Raw genomic sequence first — 15,854 nt, forward strand, 5'->3', positions numbered from 1 at the left:
TGCACGCTTACTTATAAGGCACCTTTAACTTAATGGGACTTGCATAGGAATATGGTGTTAAACCGAGATGTAGGTCACTGAAAAATTCATATATTTAGCATTATAGCTATATTTAGCATAGCATTATGTATCCCATTAAGTCGCTGTACAAAATTTAAGTCTCTCTCTAATACCACTTGGGTTTACTCAGGAAAGCATCCCAGATTATCCAAACTGCTTTACTGTGCAATGAGTTTTCTCACTCTTGCCTACAAAAGTTCATGTTAAAAAGCTATATGATAACGTGTCAGACCACATGTGCCTGAAGGCAGAGGGCTTCCCCTGAAAAATCCTGGGAAGTGTAGCTCGGTCAACTACACGTGCATGGGCACCTAGGGGCAGCAGGGCTAGCCAAGGTGCCCTTCACGTGTTTGGTGCCCACCAGGACCGAACAGTGGGTTGAATGCAAACTTGGGGTAGAATGACTTCATTCCTCCCACTGGTTTCAGCGAGAACAAGCGCGCGTCTGAAGATAGCGCCAAGGAAGAGAGGGAGGAGATGGCGCTGGGGGCCACCGCGAGGCCTGGTGCGGAACAAGCCGGCACCAGGGTCCCCGCGCGGGCGGGCGGGCGGGGTTGCGCGGAGGGCGCCGGCGGGCCGAGGCAGCTGCGGCCCAGGCCCTCCTTGGCCGGGCATTGTGACGCGCGCGGGCGCCGACTGTGCTGCTGCGCAGGCGGGGGCGGCGTGCGCCGGGGCCCGAGGCCACATCGGCCATGAGGCGGCACCAGCAGCGGCGTCGGCCGCGGCGCGGGTCGGGCCAGTACCTCGGGGCGGAGCCCGGGTGGCGCGTCTCCCCGAGCGACCGAGGCGCGCCCAGCGCCAGCAAGGGCCGCAAGAAGGCGCCCGCCACGTCGTGCTGCAGCTTGTCGGGCGCCGAGACCCCGCGCAGGATGGCGCGGCGACGCAGCAGCCCCGGCCGCTTCTCCCCGCCGCGGCCCTTCCCGGACGCCTACAGCTCGGAGCCCGAGGTGGCGGGCGGCGAGGGCGGCCTGCGGCGACACCTCCTGGCGCAAGCGTACCGCGACGAGGGAGGCCTGCTGTTGCCCCCGCCGCGCAAGGGCAAGGGCTGCTCGACGGCGCCGCGCGGCAAGCGACCCGCCGCGTCTGCCTCTTGCGCGTCCCCTCTGCGCCTGTCCGCTTGGCAGCAGCAGCACCTGGCGCCGGCGGGCGAAGGCTGCGCCACGCCGTGCACCACCTCGTGCACCACGCTCTACGGCGGGGACTTCCCGGGGCACCCCGATCTCCCCGCGCGCTCCCCGGTGGGCAGGTGCACCCGCGTGGAGGAGCTGCTCCGCGACGACCAGTGGGCCAGCCCGGTGCCTCGGCCCTTGGAGTACGGCACGGATCTCCCCACCGACGCCAGCAAGCCTCCCTCCATCTGCCCCTCTTCCTTCTCCTTCGCCCAGTTCGACAGCAAGGCCTCTCCTCGCCTGGAGAAGAAGGAGCTCCCCAGGAGGGACTGGCAGGAGCCCTGTGACAGCAGCCACAGCCTGGCAGACCTCATGCACTGTTTGGTGAGGCCGTATGAGGACGAGGAGCCTCAGGCCTACCTGCCCCGTGACCCCAGCGCCCACCTGCACCAGCGCCTCCTGGGCCGCAAGCCCCGTCGCAAGCCCCGCAAGGGAGACCCACAGGTCAGCCTGCAGGACCTGACAGACAAAAGGTACGAGGACCTGATCCCCGAAAGGGACAAGAAGATCGCGGCCCTCATGCTCGCCAGGCACCAGGAGGAAGAAGAGATGAAGGACCGTCAGCTGCAGGTTTCCGACGCCTGGGATAAGATGAGGAGGAAGGAGAAGCAGCACAAAGCCAGGGCGGAGAAGGAGAGGCAGTACCAGTTGGTTGACAGCCTGGACCAGTGGCAGAGGGACCGCGATCAACGGAAAGCCAAGCTCAGGCTAGAGGAGCAGCAGCTGTTGGCAGCCCGGGAGAGGGATGTGATGCTTCGGGACAAGAAGTGGAAGAAGCTGGCCAAAGAGCAGGATTGCAGGCGGAGGGAGAAGCTGGAGAGCGCTCGGCTTCAGGCCGAGTATCGGAAACGGTGCCAGGAAAAGCAGCTCTGGGACAAAAGGTTAAGCGATAGGCGCACCAAAGAGCAGAACTCCGCTTTGTACAAGGAAAGGATGCTGCAGGCCCTGGAGAAGAGGCTGATAAAGGATATGGAAAGGAAGAGGAGGAAGATAGATATGAATGACTACAAGCAGACCAAGCACATGAGCGCTAAGGACCAGGTGGAAGATCGGGTCAAAGCCGACGAGCTGTACAAGAGGCTGTGTATCGAACAAAAGCTTCAGAGGTCCCAGGAAATCCTGGAGCAACTGCTTGAAGAAAGGAACAGGGAACTGAAGGAGAAGACTTTAAAGGAAGAAGAGCAGGGCTTGATAGCCAAGGTAAGAGCCAAAGAGACGGAGGAAGAGAAGAGGAGGCGCAAGGAGATGTTGCTGCAGATAGCTGAGATGAAGATCCAGCAGGCCAGAGAAATCATGTCCAAAAATATCCGAGACAGATCGCAGCGCGTGAGAGAGCTGAACTGTATGAAAGAACGGAACCACCATTTTCGCAAACAGAAGCTTGATTATGACGAAAAATGTCACCTACGGGAAATGCAAGAAGCTTTAAGAAGGAAAGCTCAGAAAAGCAATCAGATTCTAAGGCACAAGGACGCAGCTATCGACGAGTCTAGGAGAATAGCCAAAGCATCTTATGACCTTAGAGAAAAAGTGAGAGACCTGATAAATCGCAATTCATTCGACCAGATGGCTTTAGATGCGCAACGTAATGCAAGCCTCCTTAGAGGCCTGTAATGAAGTTTAAGGAAACATTCCAGACTGTGTTGTGTCAAAAAAAGATGGCTGTAATGCGTTCACTCTGCATTGCTGTACACTAAAGTGATTTGAGCCCTAATTACTGTTTGACTCATAAGTGTTTGGTTTACAAACATTTACTGTTTATACTAAAAATCTATCACTTGCATTTGTGATTTGATCGTAAAGAGAAAGAATTGAACTTTGGCCCTGTGCTACTCTTTATGGAAAGTGGCCTTGGTTTAATGCTAGGCACTTTCAATTGAGTATTCTTGTAACAAATTATAATTTTGTAAAATTCTATTTTACAATGAATATCTGAAGTGTTCACAGATTATGGAGTTTACACAGTTTGTGAATGGTTAATGACACATACTTCATTTCAAAGTATGTAGCAGTTCATCGTACATCAAGAATAGAATCATATTTAAAGATATTCCAATAATTAATTATCTAAAGAAATACTATTTTTATAGCTAAATAACCTAAGCAGTTGCCTGCAATCTGCACAGTCAACCATTTACACTAGTCCCATTTATTTTGGCTGAGTACATGTGCTTATCACTGTGCACGCACAATCGCCGTAGTTTGGCAAACATAACGAATATATTGTTTTAGCATATGGCTATGATGGCTCTGTCAAGTTTGTAATGTAGTGAATTAGAAACCTATTTATGAAGGAAACTGCAGGAACACAAACTATGTATAATTTATAAAGTATTCTTAAAATAAAGCTTGATCAGTATATTTCCATATTTTGAAAAGTAGGAATTGTATTACTTTATGATCAATAACAGTGACTAAGTTGGGAATATGGAGACGATTCCACTGTCATATCCAAATCTGGGCTTGAATTTGCAAGGCAGAAGTGAGAAGAGAGGGGAATACCCTACATTTCTATCTACATTTTTCTGCTTTAAAAAAACCTCTCTTCCATAGAAAGCAGTGGGAATGAATGGGGAGGGAGAGATTTAGTCATGCACAAGAGTATAACTAAATAGCTACCTGGAAACCAGGAAGATTTGAAATCTTGGATTCAAGCTGCTTCCCAAATCACTCCCCTTTGATCTTCTCCAACCTGGAGCTCTGATGTTAGTTGGGGCAGGATTGCGGAGGAGGGAAGTTCTGATATCAGATTTCTCTGTCTTAACATCAGAGTTATATGTATCACCTATCCTGTTTCCTCTAGGATGACCTTCCAGGAAACTATCATTGCATCATTCATGTTCTGGGTTGATCTGTGATCTAAAACAGATAATATACAATTATAAGTATGGTGAATTAATTACCCATCTTAATGTAATTCAAAATTTAATAAGTACGTGTGTTATTTGATAGGTTGGTTGGAGAGAATAAAATGACAGAACTTGAGGAACAATAACTTCACTTCTATTGACACAGGTGCCCAAAACATTCAAGATTCACACATCTGATACTTGACTGAAATGGTGCCAGAGCACTTGGAGCCCAAGGTTTGGACTTTTAACCAGACAGTACCACAGACAGGACCACATGGCTCCCTTTCCTCCTCCATATAAGTTCTAAAACTGGCCTAGATGCAGACCAAGTGGACCCCACTACCATCACATGACACAATCAAACCCAATCTTGGCCCAATCACTTTTGTCTCCTCCACCCTGGCTGACGTGAATGGCAGGACTGTGGCTATGACCCTGGCCCTGCCAGGAGCGGACCAAAGTTTGGATTTCACAGTATATACCTAAGACACTCTGGAAAGTATAAGAACTGGTGTATCACTGAAATAAATGTTCTCCGCTTGGGTGCTGTAATCTCACTGCCACCACATTTTAATCTTAGAAAAGTTGATATGCTTATATTTGGATATAGGAAAGGCTACTTTTTGCATAACACATAGCTCACAATATTTCTTTTGCTTCTTTCCGGAAAATTAAGATTCCTCACCAGAATGTAACACTTCTAAAATGGACCAGAGGAGGGCACTAAAGAGTTGCACAATGATTTCTCATCTGGAAAGAGCTGTTAAAATAGATTTTGGAGCTGGAATCATTTTATTGGCCTTATCATGTATACATGACAAGTGCAAACCTCTCATTCAGAAGCAAGTCCCAACTTATTTAATGGGGCATACTCTAAAGCAGTGCTTTTTTCTGGGAGGACGCAGGGGTACGCATACCCCTAAACATTTTGTGAAGCTAACTTTGGCCTCTTTGAGGGGCAGTATTTCAATATGAGTAGGAAAATGAGACTACCCCTAAACATTTTTTTTTTTTGGGGGGGGAGAACTATTCTAAAGTATCTTTATGGGCCCGTCCATGAAAATCCCATTGATCTTAATTGAAGAGTTAAGCAAATGTTTGTTATCTGTTGGAGTCAATGGGAAGTCTCTTGTATATTTGTTAAATTTGTATCTTGCCTTTTCACCAGATGGTGCTCAATTAACTGCTCAGATCATGCCTTATCTGCTGTAAATGCTGGATCCATGGCACATGTTCTCTTATCAGCTACTATAGCCTTCCCCTGCATATCGAGGGAGTCTGTCTGTCTGTCTGTCATTAAAGGCCAGTTAACAGTTACTAGACCTCCAATAACCTATTAGAGGCAGAGAGAGAGGATATTCTGTTTGTGTCACAGAGTACTTTTAGAGGTCACTTGCTCATTTCTGCTTTTAAATGGTTCCTGCTATCAACTGTCATTACATCAGATTTGACCTGAAATAAAGTTACAAGAGGTGAAATGTGCAGGCATCTCAGCTCTTCAAGAACTTCCCCAGCAATTTCAAGAATCTATATGAAATCGCTTGAGTGAAATTGGGGGCACGGGGACTGTTGTCATCTGTCTGCTGATGATAGTGCTTTTTCCATCATCTGTTTATCTTAAGAGCAATGGTATTGGCTGTGAGCTTGCATCTCTACACTATAATGAATGGGTGGTGGTGATGGGTGGGCTGTTTGATGTAAGGAAGATGGGATTGGCTGTCGTAGATTGGGATGAGGGAAAGCCACACTCCCTCAAAGCTAGTTTTTGCCACAGTCCTCGCTTGAGCTGACTACTGTAATGTGCACTATGTGAGCCGCCCCTTGAACACTGTCCAGAAGCTTCAGCTGATCCTGCGCCAGGTTTCTTGCCTTGCCAGTATTATATATTCAGAGAGTATATAATAGTGGTCTCCCAGTGCCAAAGTAGATATTATCTTAAATATAGGTATGTGGTTTTTAAAATATATATATATATTTAAAAACTATGATTTACAATGGATGATGAGAGGCAGAGGGCCGCTGAATTTTTGTGCCAAACAGGGCACTGCTGAAATTTGAGACCCCAAGATCCACCACGGACCCACAGTCACAGCAGACTGACTTAGCACAAACCTGTGTTAGTGACCTAATAGAACATCATGAAATGGTCTCCCTGCATGCTGCCTGCAGTCAGAATTCTTTTTGCAAAAATGTGGAAATCAGCTTGTACTCTGCCTATTAAAGAATGGATAGAAAAAACTGAGGAATCACTGCTATGGTTAAATTGAAGAATTGTCTCAGATTTAAAGAAAGAAACCAAAGGTATGTCGCAATAATAGTGCACGACTGTTGGATTGACTTGTTGGATTCTAGTGATTCTACTTATTCCCCTGGGCTCCTTTGGGAAGATGAACAGAAAATTATTATTATTCAGATAACTCATATCAGGTCCAGTGAGCATGGCCAATAGTAAGGGATGATGGGACTTGTAGTCCACAAAGTCTAGAGGGCAATGTGTTGTCCACCCCTGGCTTAAGAAAGGTTTGTGTGTATTGGTTGTTTCCTTCCCCTCCTCTCAACCTGTTCATTCCTAAATACACAAATTGTAAAAAATTAAAAACCAAAACAACAAAAATCTAAGAGTCTCATGATCTCTCTTTCAAAGAACGCAGAACCTACCATTGCTATAGCTATAACAGGACTAGAAACGAGTGTTACTTGTATATTTGGTTAACACCAATGTACTAGTTTACAAATAATCCCTTTGATCACTTTTTATTTTCTGTTGCTTGCTCATGGTATTCCTACAGAAAAGTTTATTAAGAGAGTAATGAAACCAATATCCCTTATTTATCCCTTAGCTTCTCTTCCAATAAATTATATTGTGGAATTGTGAAGACATTGCTTCCCAACATTTCTCTGTCCCGTTCCCCACTCTGAAGCTGCTTTGTGTAAATCTAGAATATGATGTTTCCAACTTGGTTTTCTTTATTACCATGCAGACGATATTCAACTATTCTTCCCCTCACCAAAAAAGAAGTCTGGGGAACCAGTGCTCCCCCCCCCCAGGCTTTCTTCTTAACTTAAAAAAACAAAACAAAAAACCCACCTCCCACAAGCTGAAGTCTGTTTTGCGTTGTTAGGCCAAGCCATCGTCTGATGGTGATGTAATGGAGAAGATCCACGATGACTGGCTGCAGCCAAACTGGTCATGTTTTGTCCACACATGGCAGAGCAGTCGGTGTACAACACTGTCACACTGAAGCTAAATCTGTCCTTACAAAAGACGGCTAAAGAAAAAGCATTCACAGCCTAACAAAGCACCAGCCGAGCATGAAAGCAAAGGAAATCTTGCATTCAGTAGAGAGACAGTTGCCAGCTCTTTCAGTTAAAGGCCGGCGACTATGCCATGTGGTAACAGGAGGCGACAAATTTTTTCTGCTCCTTGTGATATGCAAGCTGGATCTTCAGGTGGGAGACAGACGAAGATAGCTGAGTGAAACACTTCCATTATATGTCGTTTGGCTGCTGAAGCCCTCAGAAAATACAGTGGTACCTCAGGTTAAGTACTTAATTCGTTCTGGAGGTCCGTTCTTAACCTGAAACTGTTCTTAACTTGAAGCACCACTTTAGCAAATGGGGCCTCCTGCTGCTGCTGCGCCGCCGCCACCCGATTTCTGTTCTCATCCTGAAGCAAAGTTCTTAACCTGAAGCACTATTTCTGGGTTAGCGGAGTCTGTAACCTGAAGCGTATGTAACCTGAAGTGTATGTAACCTGAGGTACCATTGTACTGCTTTATCAAAAAGCAGAGCACTGTGGGTTGGATCCAAAGAACAAGCGCAGAAGGAAACTAGCTGGTGGTTCCATTTCACAAATAGCGTGCACAAGAACTGGCACAGCATTGGGCCATTGGCTTTAAGAACATGACTATAATAGCCAGTTCTACTCACTTGCTTTACTTATTCCAGTCTTTCTTCAAAGAGCTCAGAATAACATACGTCCACTTTTTGCCCCTCGGAATTTGCTGATTGAGGCAACTGCCCCACTCTGCCAGCTTTTGCCGATTACTGAATAGGAGCGGAAAGCAGAAAGCAATGGCAGAAATGAATATCTCAAATGTTTCCAAAGCCTGTTTTAGCATGTCTTTGGATCATGGAAACATTTGCACAAACCATATACTCCTGTGAGTGCTATTTTTCTAGGAAAAAAAGGTGCCAGAACTCGCCATGAATGCCTCCCTTGTTCTCTTATAATGGCAATGGTGCCCACCTGAGAGGGGCCAGAACTGAGTTCTGGTGAGTTCCGGCTGAAAAAAAGCCCTGATTCCAATCAGAGAAAGCAAAGGCTGTGTACACATTGCCATTTACCCCAGGTCTGGTGTACACCCACCACTAGCGTTTGAAGGGGTGTAGACGACCCATCGGTATCCTGTCACTTTTTGAGAAATATTCCTGTTTGGTGCTGTTTGCCTCAAACCAGCTTCCATCATTAGGAAATGGAAGCTGCAGTTAAGGCGGAAACAGCTGTTGCACATGCACAGAAGATGGTTTCATTGAATTGCGCATTAAGCAAAGGCATCCTCATCACACCACCCCGGTGCGTACAGCAATATAAGTAAGCAACTTGAAACACGGGCAATGGGGATATGGAGGAACATCATCAGCTGTATTTTAAACCACTAATGTATACATAGCTAAAGGTTTTGTGCCTGCAAGTGACAACTGAGAGCATTATTAAATCCACAAGGTCTAATCTGCACCATCTGCTCCCTTGTTCTCACTTGCTTTGGCCCAGTTGGCCATGAGCTTTCATTCTAAGTTTGGGTTTTATTTTAAGAAAGGCATGGCCCCTTTTGGAAGGAGAATAAGGTCATGTGAAGAAACATGCACATTAGTGTGATGTAGTGGTTTGAGTGTTGGACTAGCATCTGGGAGACCGGGGTTCAAATCCCCACTTGGCCATGAAGCTCACTGGATAACCATAGGCTAGTCACTCACTGCCTCTCAGCCTAACCTACCTGACAGGGTTGTTGTGGGGATCAAATGAAGAGCGGTGTGCCATGCATGCCACCTTGAGTCCCTTGGAGAATAGGGTGGGATATCAATGCAACAAATAAATAGATATCTCCCTTTTTAAAAAATACAAATATCCTTGGAAAACAAACTGAAAAAAATCAAATATAAGAAAAGTTTCAGAAGCAAAACACTAACTGTTTCTGATGCCAGGGCACATTCTGATAAGCTATAAAGTCCATCCATTTATCTGCAACATGAATGGGTTGGAAGAGTAGTCCTTTCTTATCAATTCTGTCTGGTAAATTATCCATTTTGAAATGGTGGCGGCTAGATTAAGAGTAGGGCTGGCCCAATACATTTTGGCACCTGAGGCAAACCACAAAATGGCACCTCCCTCCCCACTGATGAAGAAGGAGTGCGTGAAGAACTAAATCAGGAACAGCGTGGGGGAATCAGGATCTACGGCTCCTATGGATCCTGCCAGCTAAAGTTGTTGTCTCACCTTGCGTCATGCATAGGCTGGTCCTGGTTAAGAGGTTTTTTTCTAGTGCTTGTTCCATACTGTTTTAGCAGCTATCAATATATCCCTAACATACGGTTTCACCATGCCAGGTAAATTAACTTCATTAACATGAAACAATTATCATTAAATGCTAGAAATTCGAAGGTTACCAAATTACTTGCAAGATAGTGAAAATGGCCAAGGTTGAATTTGGCTGTGCAGAGGTGTGGAGTGGGAGGCCAGCTGTAGTCACACGAGATCATTTGTTTGACCCTTTGGAATGGTAAAATACTCCATACGCCCATAGAGAGTGCTGGAACTTCTGGGTGAGATTTGCTACCTATAAATGAAAATCCTGTAATGAAAGCTGAGTGCTTCATCCCTAACACACAGAGGAGAGCGATCCATCTAATTTCTCTTCCTTACAAATTGCCAGAGGGGTTACTACAGTTCAGGCAGGCTCATTAAAGGCAGTGCCAAATGTGTTGAGAATGGATGGACGCGGATTCAATGAAAAGGAGCCTGAAAGCCTATTCTACACAATCCAATTGTTACTAAGCTCCTACCTAACAAAGGGTTGTATTGTTTGAGGAGTGATTTCTGCCAGGGTGGGAAAAAGCCTTGAAATGTAGTGCCAAATATATTTTAAAAGGGAATATTGTACAGTATATGACCCAATGAACTATGGCTCTCTCTTTCTCATATAGACACATTGGATAATAAAACATGAATGTTTCAGAGAGAGAGAGAGATTCTTCTTTCTAACCTTTGAACTAGCTCTAGTCTCACTCACCTCCCACCCTCCCAATTTTCTGTTTCAGGAAAAAGAGCAGAACACTATGATTCACATTTCTTCCTTCTCTATAATTTCTGAGGTGTGACCCACAAATCCCAAATAGCTTTGAAACACATGGCTCATTTTGCATATTAATGGCAGTAGATAAATATACAGACAAAAGGTCTTCTTCACACAGAGCTTAGTTAAATTATGATTTTTGTTCTCATAGGAGGCACCAACTTGAATGGCTTTAAAAGAGGATTAGACAAATTCGTGGAAGGTAAGTTATCAATGGCTGCTAGCCAAAATGGCTACGTTATGCCTCCACTGTTAGAGACAAGCACATCACTTAATGCTAAGAGGCACAAGAGAGAGTGTGTTGTTACTGTAAAATCTCTGGCTAATCTAGTGCAATAGTATCTTAGATATCTACTGGGAGGTCCTGACCAACCTTCTGTTCAACACTGTCAAATTTGGTCAGTGCTTGAATTGGAGACCAATGTACATCACTACAAACCTTTAAGTACAATAAACATACACATACGGTTTCCTTGTGTTCTTGTAACATGTCTCATCTCTGTGAGATCAAGTTGTTTTGGTCTTTATGGTGGGTGGAGGAGTATTTGTGAAGGTACCGATTTTGTTACAGTTTTCCTCCATGTACACGAACATCACAGCGGAAGCTTATGAAGCTGTAAGTAAATAGCTAATGGCATAAAATGACAACTAATTCTCCTAATAATCCACATCAGTCTTCAAATCACTGGGTTGTTAATGTAGTGGTAACTTGAATGCTTTTCTGTGCTTATGTTTTGAAACGTGCAAGCGTGCTATGTTTGGTGTGGCTTCTTCCCTTTCTCTCACCAGTGAAGCCAAGCCAAAAATGATCATTAGCAACAGTAATTATTTCTTAATAGGAATAATGAAAAATGACACACCTAACTAACTCTGGCTTCATGCCTACCACAGAGCCTCCATTATTTGGATGAGGTGGAGTTCCTAGTTCCATTTCAGCTAGATTTCATGCCTGGGCTTGGCTTTGAAACTGCTTTGGTCACTCTGACAGATGGCCTATGCTGGAAGAGAGACGGGGGAATCATAGAGTTGAAGGACTCTTGTAGGCTATCCTGACCTTGATGCAAACAAGCCAGCACCAAGTCATCCCCAGGAAATGACTCATCAAGTGTTTGCTCGAATACCACCAGAGAGGAACTTCCCATAGCCTTTATTGGTATTTGGTTCAAACTTCTCTTATGGTCAAATTTTCTGTCTTGCTGATTCTTCTAGATTGTTCAGCAGCTTCGAAAACCATCGACCATGGAACTTTCTGGACAGGCTTGGACTGATTAAGGATTGGAAGTGCTGCCCTATGTATCAATTAAATAATCTATTATGTGTTATAATGAAAGCTGTTTATTTAAAAGCCTTTGCACATAATTCTAAACCAATTTTAAATGTTAATCGTTGTTAAGCATCATTAAAGTTGAGGCATCTAGCAATCACTTAAATCTTGGTTTATTACATCATAAATTCATGGACAGCACTAGCCAGAGCAGCCAGGCCTTATGGTTAGTCCATTATTTACCAGATGGAATCTTTGGGATTGCTTTTCAACAAAAACATTTTGCTTGTGTGACCTACTTCAAAATATATTTGTCATTAATAATGTTTTCTTCTTCTTTTAAAAATTGAAACCGTACCTTCAAGGACGTATGCAGAGGGACATGTTTGCAATGACTGTGAACAGTCGATGGAACACTTTTCTCTTCTATTGTGTCACTTTTCCTCCCTGCTAAGCTAGCAAATTGCTGCCAGGAGGCCTCAGGAAACCATAGCAACTATCTAGTGACAACCCTGTGTAGTTTTTGTTCCACAGTAGAAGGATCCATTAATCACATTGATTTCTGCCAGTGTGATTTTTAGATACTTTTAAAGCTCTTAGCTAAAAATTGTACCACATCTGTATGTGGTGAAGTAGCTTCTCTGCATAATCATCATCATCATCATCTTAAAGTTCTAAGGAAATGTTGTGGCTTTTTATACAGCTTTGGTATTTTCTCATATTCAAAGATGAAGTTGTGCACGGAAGACAACAGTGCCACATTTATTGTGGCCTTTGGAATACCTGAGCACAGATATTACTTAAGAGCATATCACTGTTATGCATATTTTAAAGTCAGCCATTCACTTACAAATTTTAGTTACCGGTAATTCATTTTTGTACTATGTACCGTATTGGCCTGAATATAAGTTGCACCTGAATATAAGCCACACCTTTAAAATTCTAAGGGGGAAAAGAAGAAAAGACAATACCTGAATGTAAGCCACTCCCTTAAAATTCCGCAGGCACGAACACCTGTTCCATTTTACTGTATGTCTGTTTCAGCAGCAATATTGTAAAAGTCAATTCTTGTAAGGTTGCAAATTTAAGCCGCACTTTAACTTTTCTTGGTCAGAATTTGGAAAAAAAGTGAGACTTATATTCAGGCCGATATGGTATATATAGATTTGCTGTCTGCCACCCTGGCCCCATTTGCACCAGTCCAGCCCAGAACATAGTCATACCTCATTGGACTGGAGGGGGTGGGAGGGGGCACATGTGTCTTTGCTTATATGAGGAGCATTTTTCTTCCACTGAAGGAACTGGAGGTCTTTTTAAATGGAAAAGGTATATATGTACATGACAGATCTCCTTTGGTAATCACGGAACTGGGATGCTGGTGTTCCAAGTATCACTAGGACAGAGATGGGGAACATATGGTCCTCTTGATGTTGTTGAATTTCAGTTCCCAACCAGCCCAGACAGCAGGGTCAATGGTTGGGGCTGATGGCAGTTGTAGTCCAACAACATGTCCTACTTTTGCACTAGAGAATATTGTTTAATGTGCAATAATCCATTGCACGAGCATGAAGGTGGAGTTTCAGTTTCACTTTCTGTTGTGGTGCTACATCCCTGGAGCCTTCCATGTTAAGTAAAAACATTTTGGGCCATTCAACTAACCCGTTGCTCTAGAATGCAACGACTCTTGCAAGTGTAACATAAATTCCCCAAGGGCTGGGAGAATACCCAGAACAGTAAGCAGGGGAAAGAGGGAAGATATTGTTCCATCTGGCAAGCAGAAATGCTTGAGCTGGTGGACTACTAACATTTTCATGATCTTGAATTCCATACAAAATTATTATTATTCACACAGCCTTTTCAGAATCTCCGGTTTTTGAGTGACGAGGTTTTTTTTTCTCATCTGCCATGATCTTCTTGTGCCTTAGGAATCTTTACTGATTCTGTTGCATTTTTCAACCCACTCTGGAAAACTGTTATGTCTGAAAAACTATGTATAATGCCTTAAAATAAATACAGCTTGGATCACAGAACAATTTAAAAGCACATGAAGCCATCGCTTTGCTGAAGTTACACGTGCATTGGTCTGTTCAGTGCCTGGATGGATCACTGGTAGAAGAAAAATAAGAAACATAATCTTGAGCAGGTACAAATCAAGCACAGGAATGAGTAAATTTAGCCTATTTTAAGCTGTTCACTCATATATACACATTTATGATCCTTAGAAGTTTCATTTTCTTGATTGCAGCAATAGTATGGGTAGCTAAAGGGCATCTTTCGATTCTCTCTGCTTTCTAGGCTATTCTCCAGGAACTGTGTAGGCTGTATTTATGTTTGATGAAAAATGCGGATATCTTAAAGTCCATCCACATAGGAAATCTGCATCAGTTTTCAATGAATGAGAGCATTCTGCTGTAGAAGTGATTTGAATCTTAAGAGCATAGAGTGAATACAACAGCCTGCTTAAAGATTCTTCTAATTCACTGCATTCTTGCATGGCCATTTGAAGGATTAGCGCAGAGTTCCTAAGAAGCCCTGGTGGCAAATTAAATCTGTGCCCATGCTACAACTATGTTAGTGATGTAGCTACTCAGGCATTACAGCATCTACTCCTTCTCAGTGTTGTTTTTTTTAAGTAGTTTGTAATTTTACTTTTGAATAAAAATAAATGGAACAGATTCCTATTCTGTTGCCGTTTCACTAATGCTGGAACATCCAGCACTAGTTACTCATTTCTAATGTGCCTTGCAGTACAGAAATGACACTCAGGCATGTGTTCCCAGGTATGTAGGAAGCTGATTTCTCCATAGTACAAATAGGCCCAAAGGGAACTGCTGCTTTATCCTGAATTGTCATCACTGATCTGTATAGTTCAGTAATTTCCAGTGAAATGCAAGCAGGCAAAAAGGGATGCTAAACAAAAGAATTTGAGGAACACATTGCTAAAAACATGAAGACCAAGATCCAAAAAAATATTTAAATACATTAGTAGCAGGAACAGGACTAGAGAGGCAGTTGGGCTTTTGGATGACAAGGGAGTCAAAGATGTGCTAACAGAGATTGCAAAGAAACTGAATAAATGTTTTCCACCTGTCTTCACAGGGGAAGATATAAGATAGACCATGTGCTTTAACCAACTTTTCACAGGGAGCCTGAGGAACTGAGACAAATAGTGGTGATAAGTACTAGACTTTATTGACAAAACAAAAACTGACAGATGGCATCCACCAGAAAGTTCCCAAATAACTCAAAAGTGAAATTACTGATCTGCTAACAAAAATATGTAACTTGTCCCCATCTTCTCCACTGGAGCTTCTCTTATAGATCTTCTTTTATAAACACCCAAACATTTACACACACACATTTTTAGCAGATCTACTTGGAATGAGCAAGTTTTATTTTAACACAATGAAAAATAAGATTGTGAAAGTCCCTGAGCTAGTACACCAGCAATTAATTTCTGCAAGCCTGTGTGCAATAGAAGTAAATTATGCTTAGGATCAAGCCATATTATTTATTAATTTTACGATACAAATTGTACAATTTCCATATAAATATCTCTAAAAATATTTTAAAATGAATCATACATTCAAGAAAAATTCTCTAAAAGGCTTGCAAGATGCAGCTATATACGCTTACAGTCACTTGAATGAGATATTTTGTGTGTTTGCATACACTGCAGGAGTTCATTGAAGAAACAGCTAAGCTTTAAAAGCTCAGGGAAGCACACCATCCCACCCCTTTCAGTTGATGAAATACCTGGTTTCTTTCTACAACATTCCATTTGATTACCGTATTTTTCATCCCATAGGACGCTCCGTCCCATAGGACGCACCTAGTTTTTTTTTTGGGGGGGGGAGAATAAAGGAAAAAATTTTTTCCTTTATTTCCCCCCCAAAACCAGGTCGGGGAAACCTAACCAGGTCGAGGAACAGCGGGATGGCGGCGCTGCGCCTCCCTGCTGTCCCTTGAGCTTGTGGGGCTGGCTGGTGTCTGCCCGGCGCGAGGGGCGCTCTGCTTCAGGGCATTGCTTGCGCCGGGCGGCAGGCTGCTATCTGCAGCGTGGGGAGCCCTGCGGGGAACTCCTGCAGGGCTCCCCACACTGCGGATGTCTGCCCGGCATGAGGGGCGCTCTGCTTTAGGGTGCTGCTCGCGCCGG

At 43.9% G+C, this 15,854-nt stretch overlaps 1 protein-coding gene across 1 annotated transcript; it reads left to right on the forward strand.

The window, feature by feature from the left end:
* Positions 1 to 737: 737 nt before the first annotated feature.
* On the forward strand, positions 738 to 2,943 carry CCDC185 (coiled-coil domain containing 185). Its single transcript, XM_079971156.1, has one exon. It carries the CDS (start codon positions 753 to 755, stop codon positions 2,841 to 2,843), a length of 2,091 nt encoding a protein of 696 aa, XP_079827282.1. The 5' UTR covers positions 738 to 752; the 3' UTR covers positions 2,844 to 2,943.
* The last annotated feature ends 12,911 nt before the right edge of the window (positions 2,944 to 15,854 follow it).

The sequence above is a fragment of the Podarcis cretensis genome, assembly GCF_951804945.1.
Source record: "Podarcis cretensis genome assembly, chromosome: 3".
NCBI lineage: Eukaryota > Metazoa > Chordata > Lepidosauria > Squamata > Lacertidae > Podarcis > Podarcis cretensis.

Excerpts from the sequence above, each read along its gene's own strand:
- CCDC185 (XM_079971156.1), top strand. The coding sequence starts at position 753 with ATGAGGCGGCACCAGCAGCGGCGTCGGCCGCGGCGCGGGTCGGGCCAG.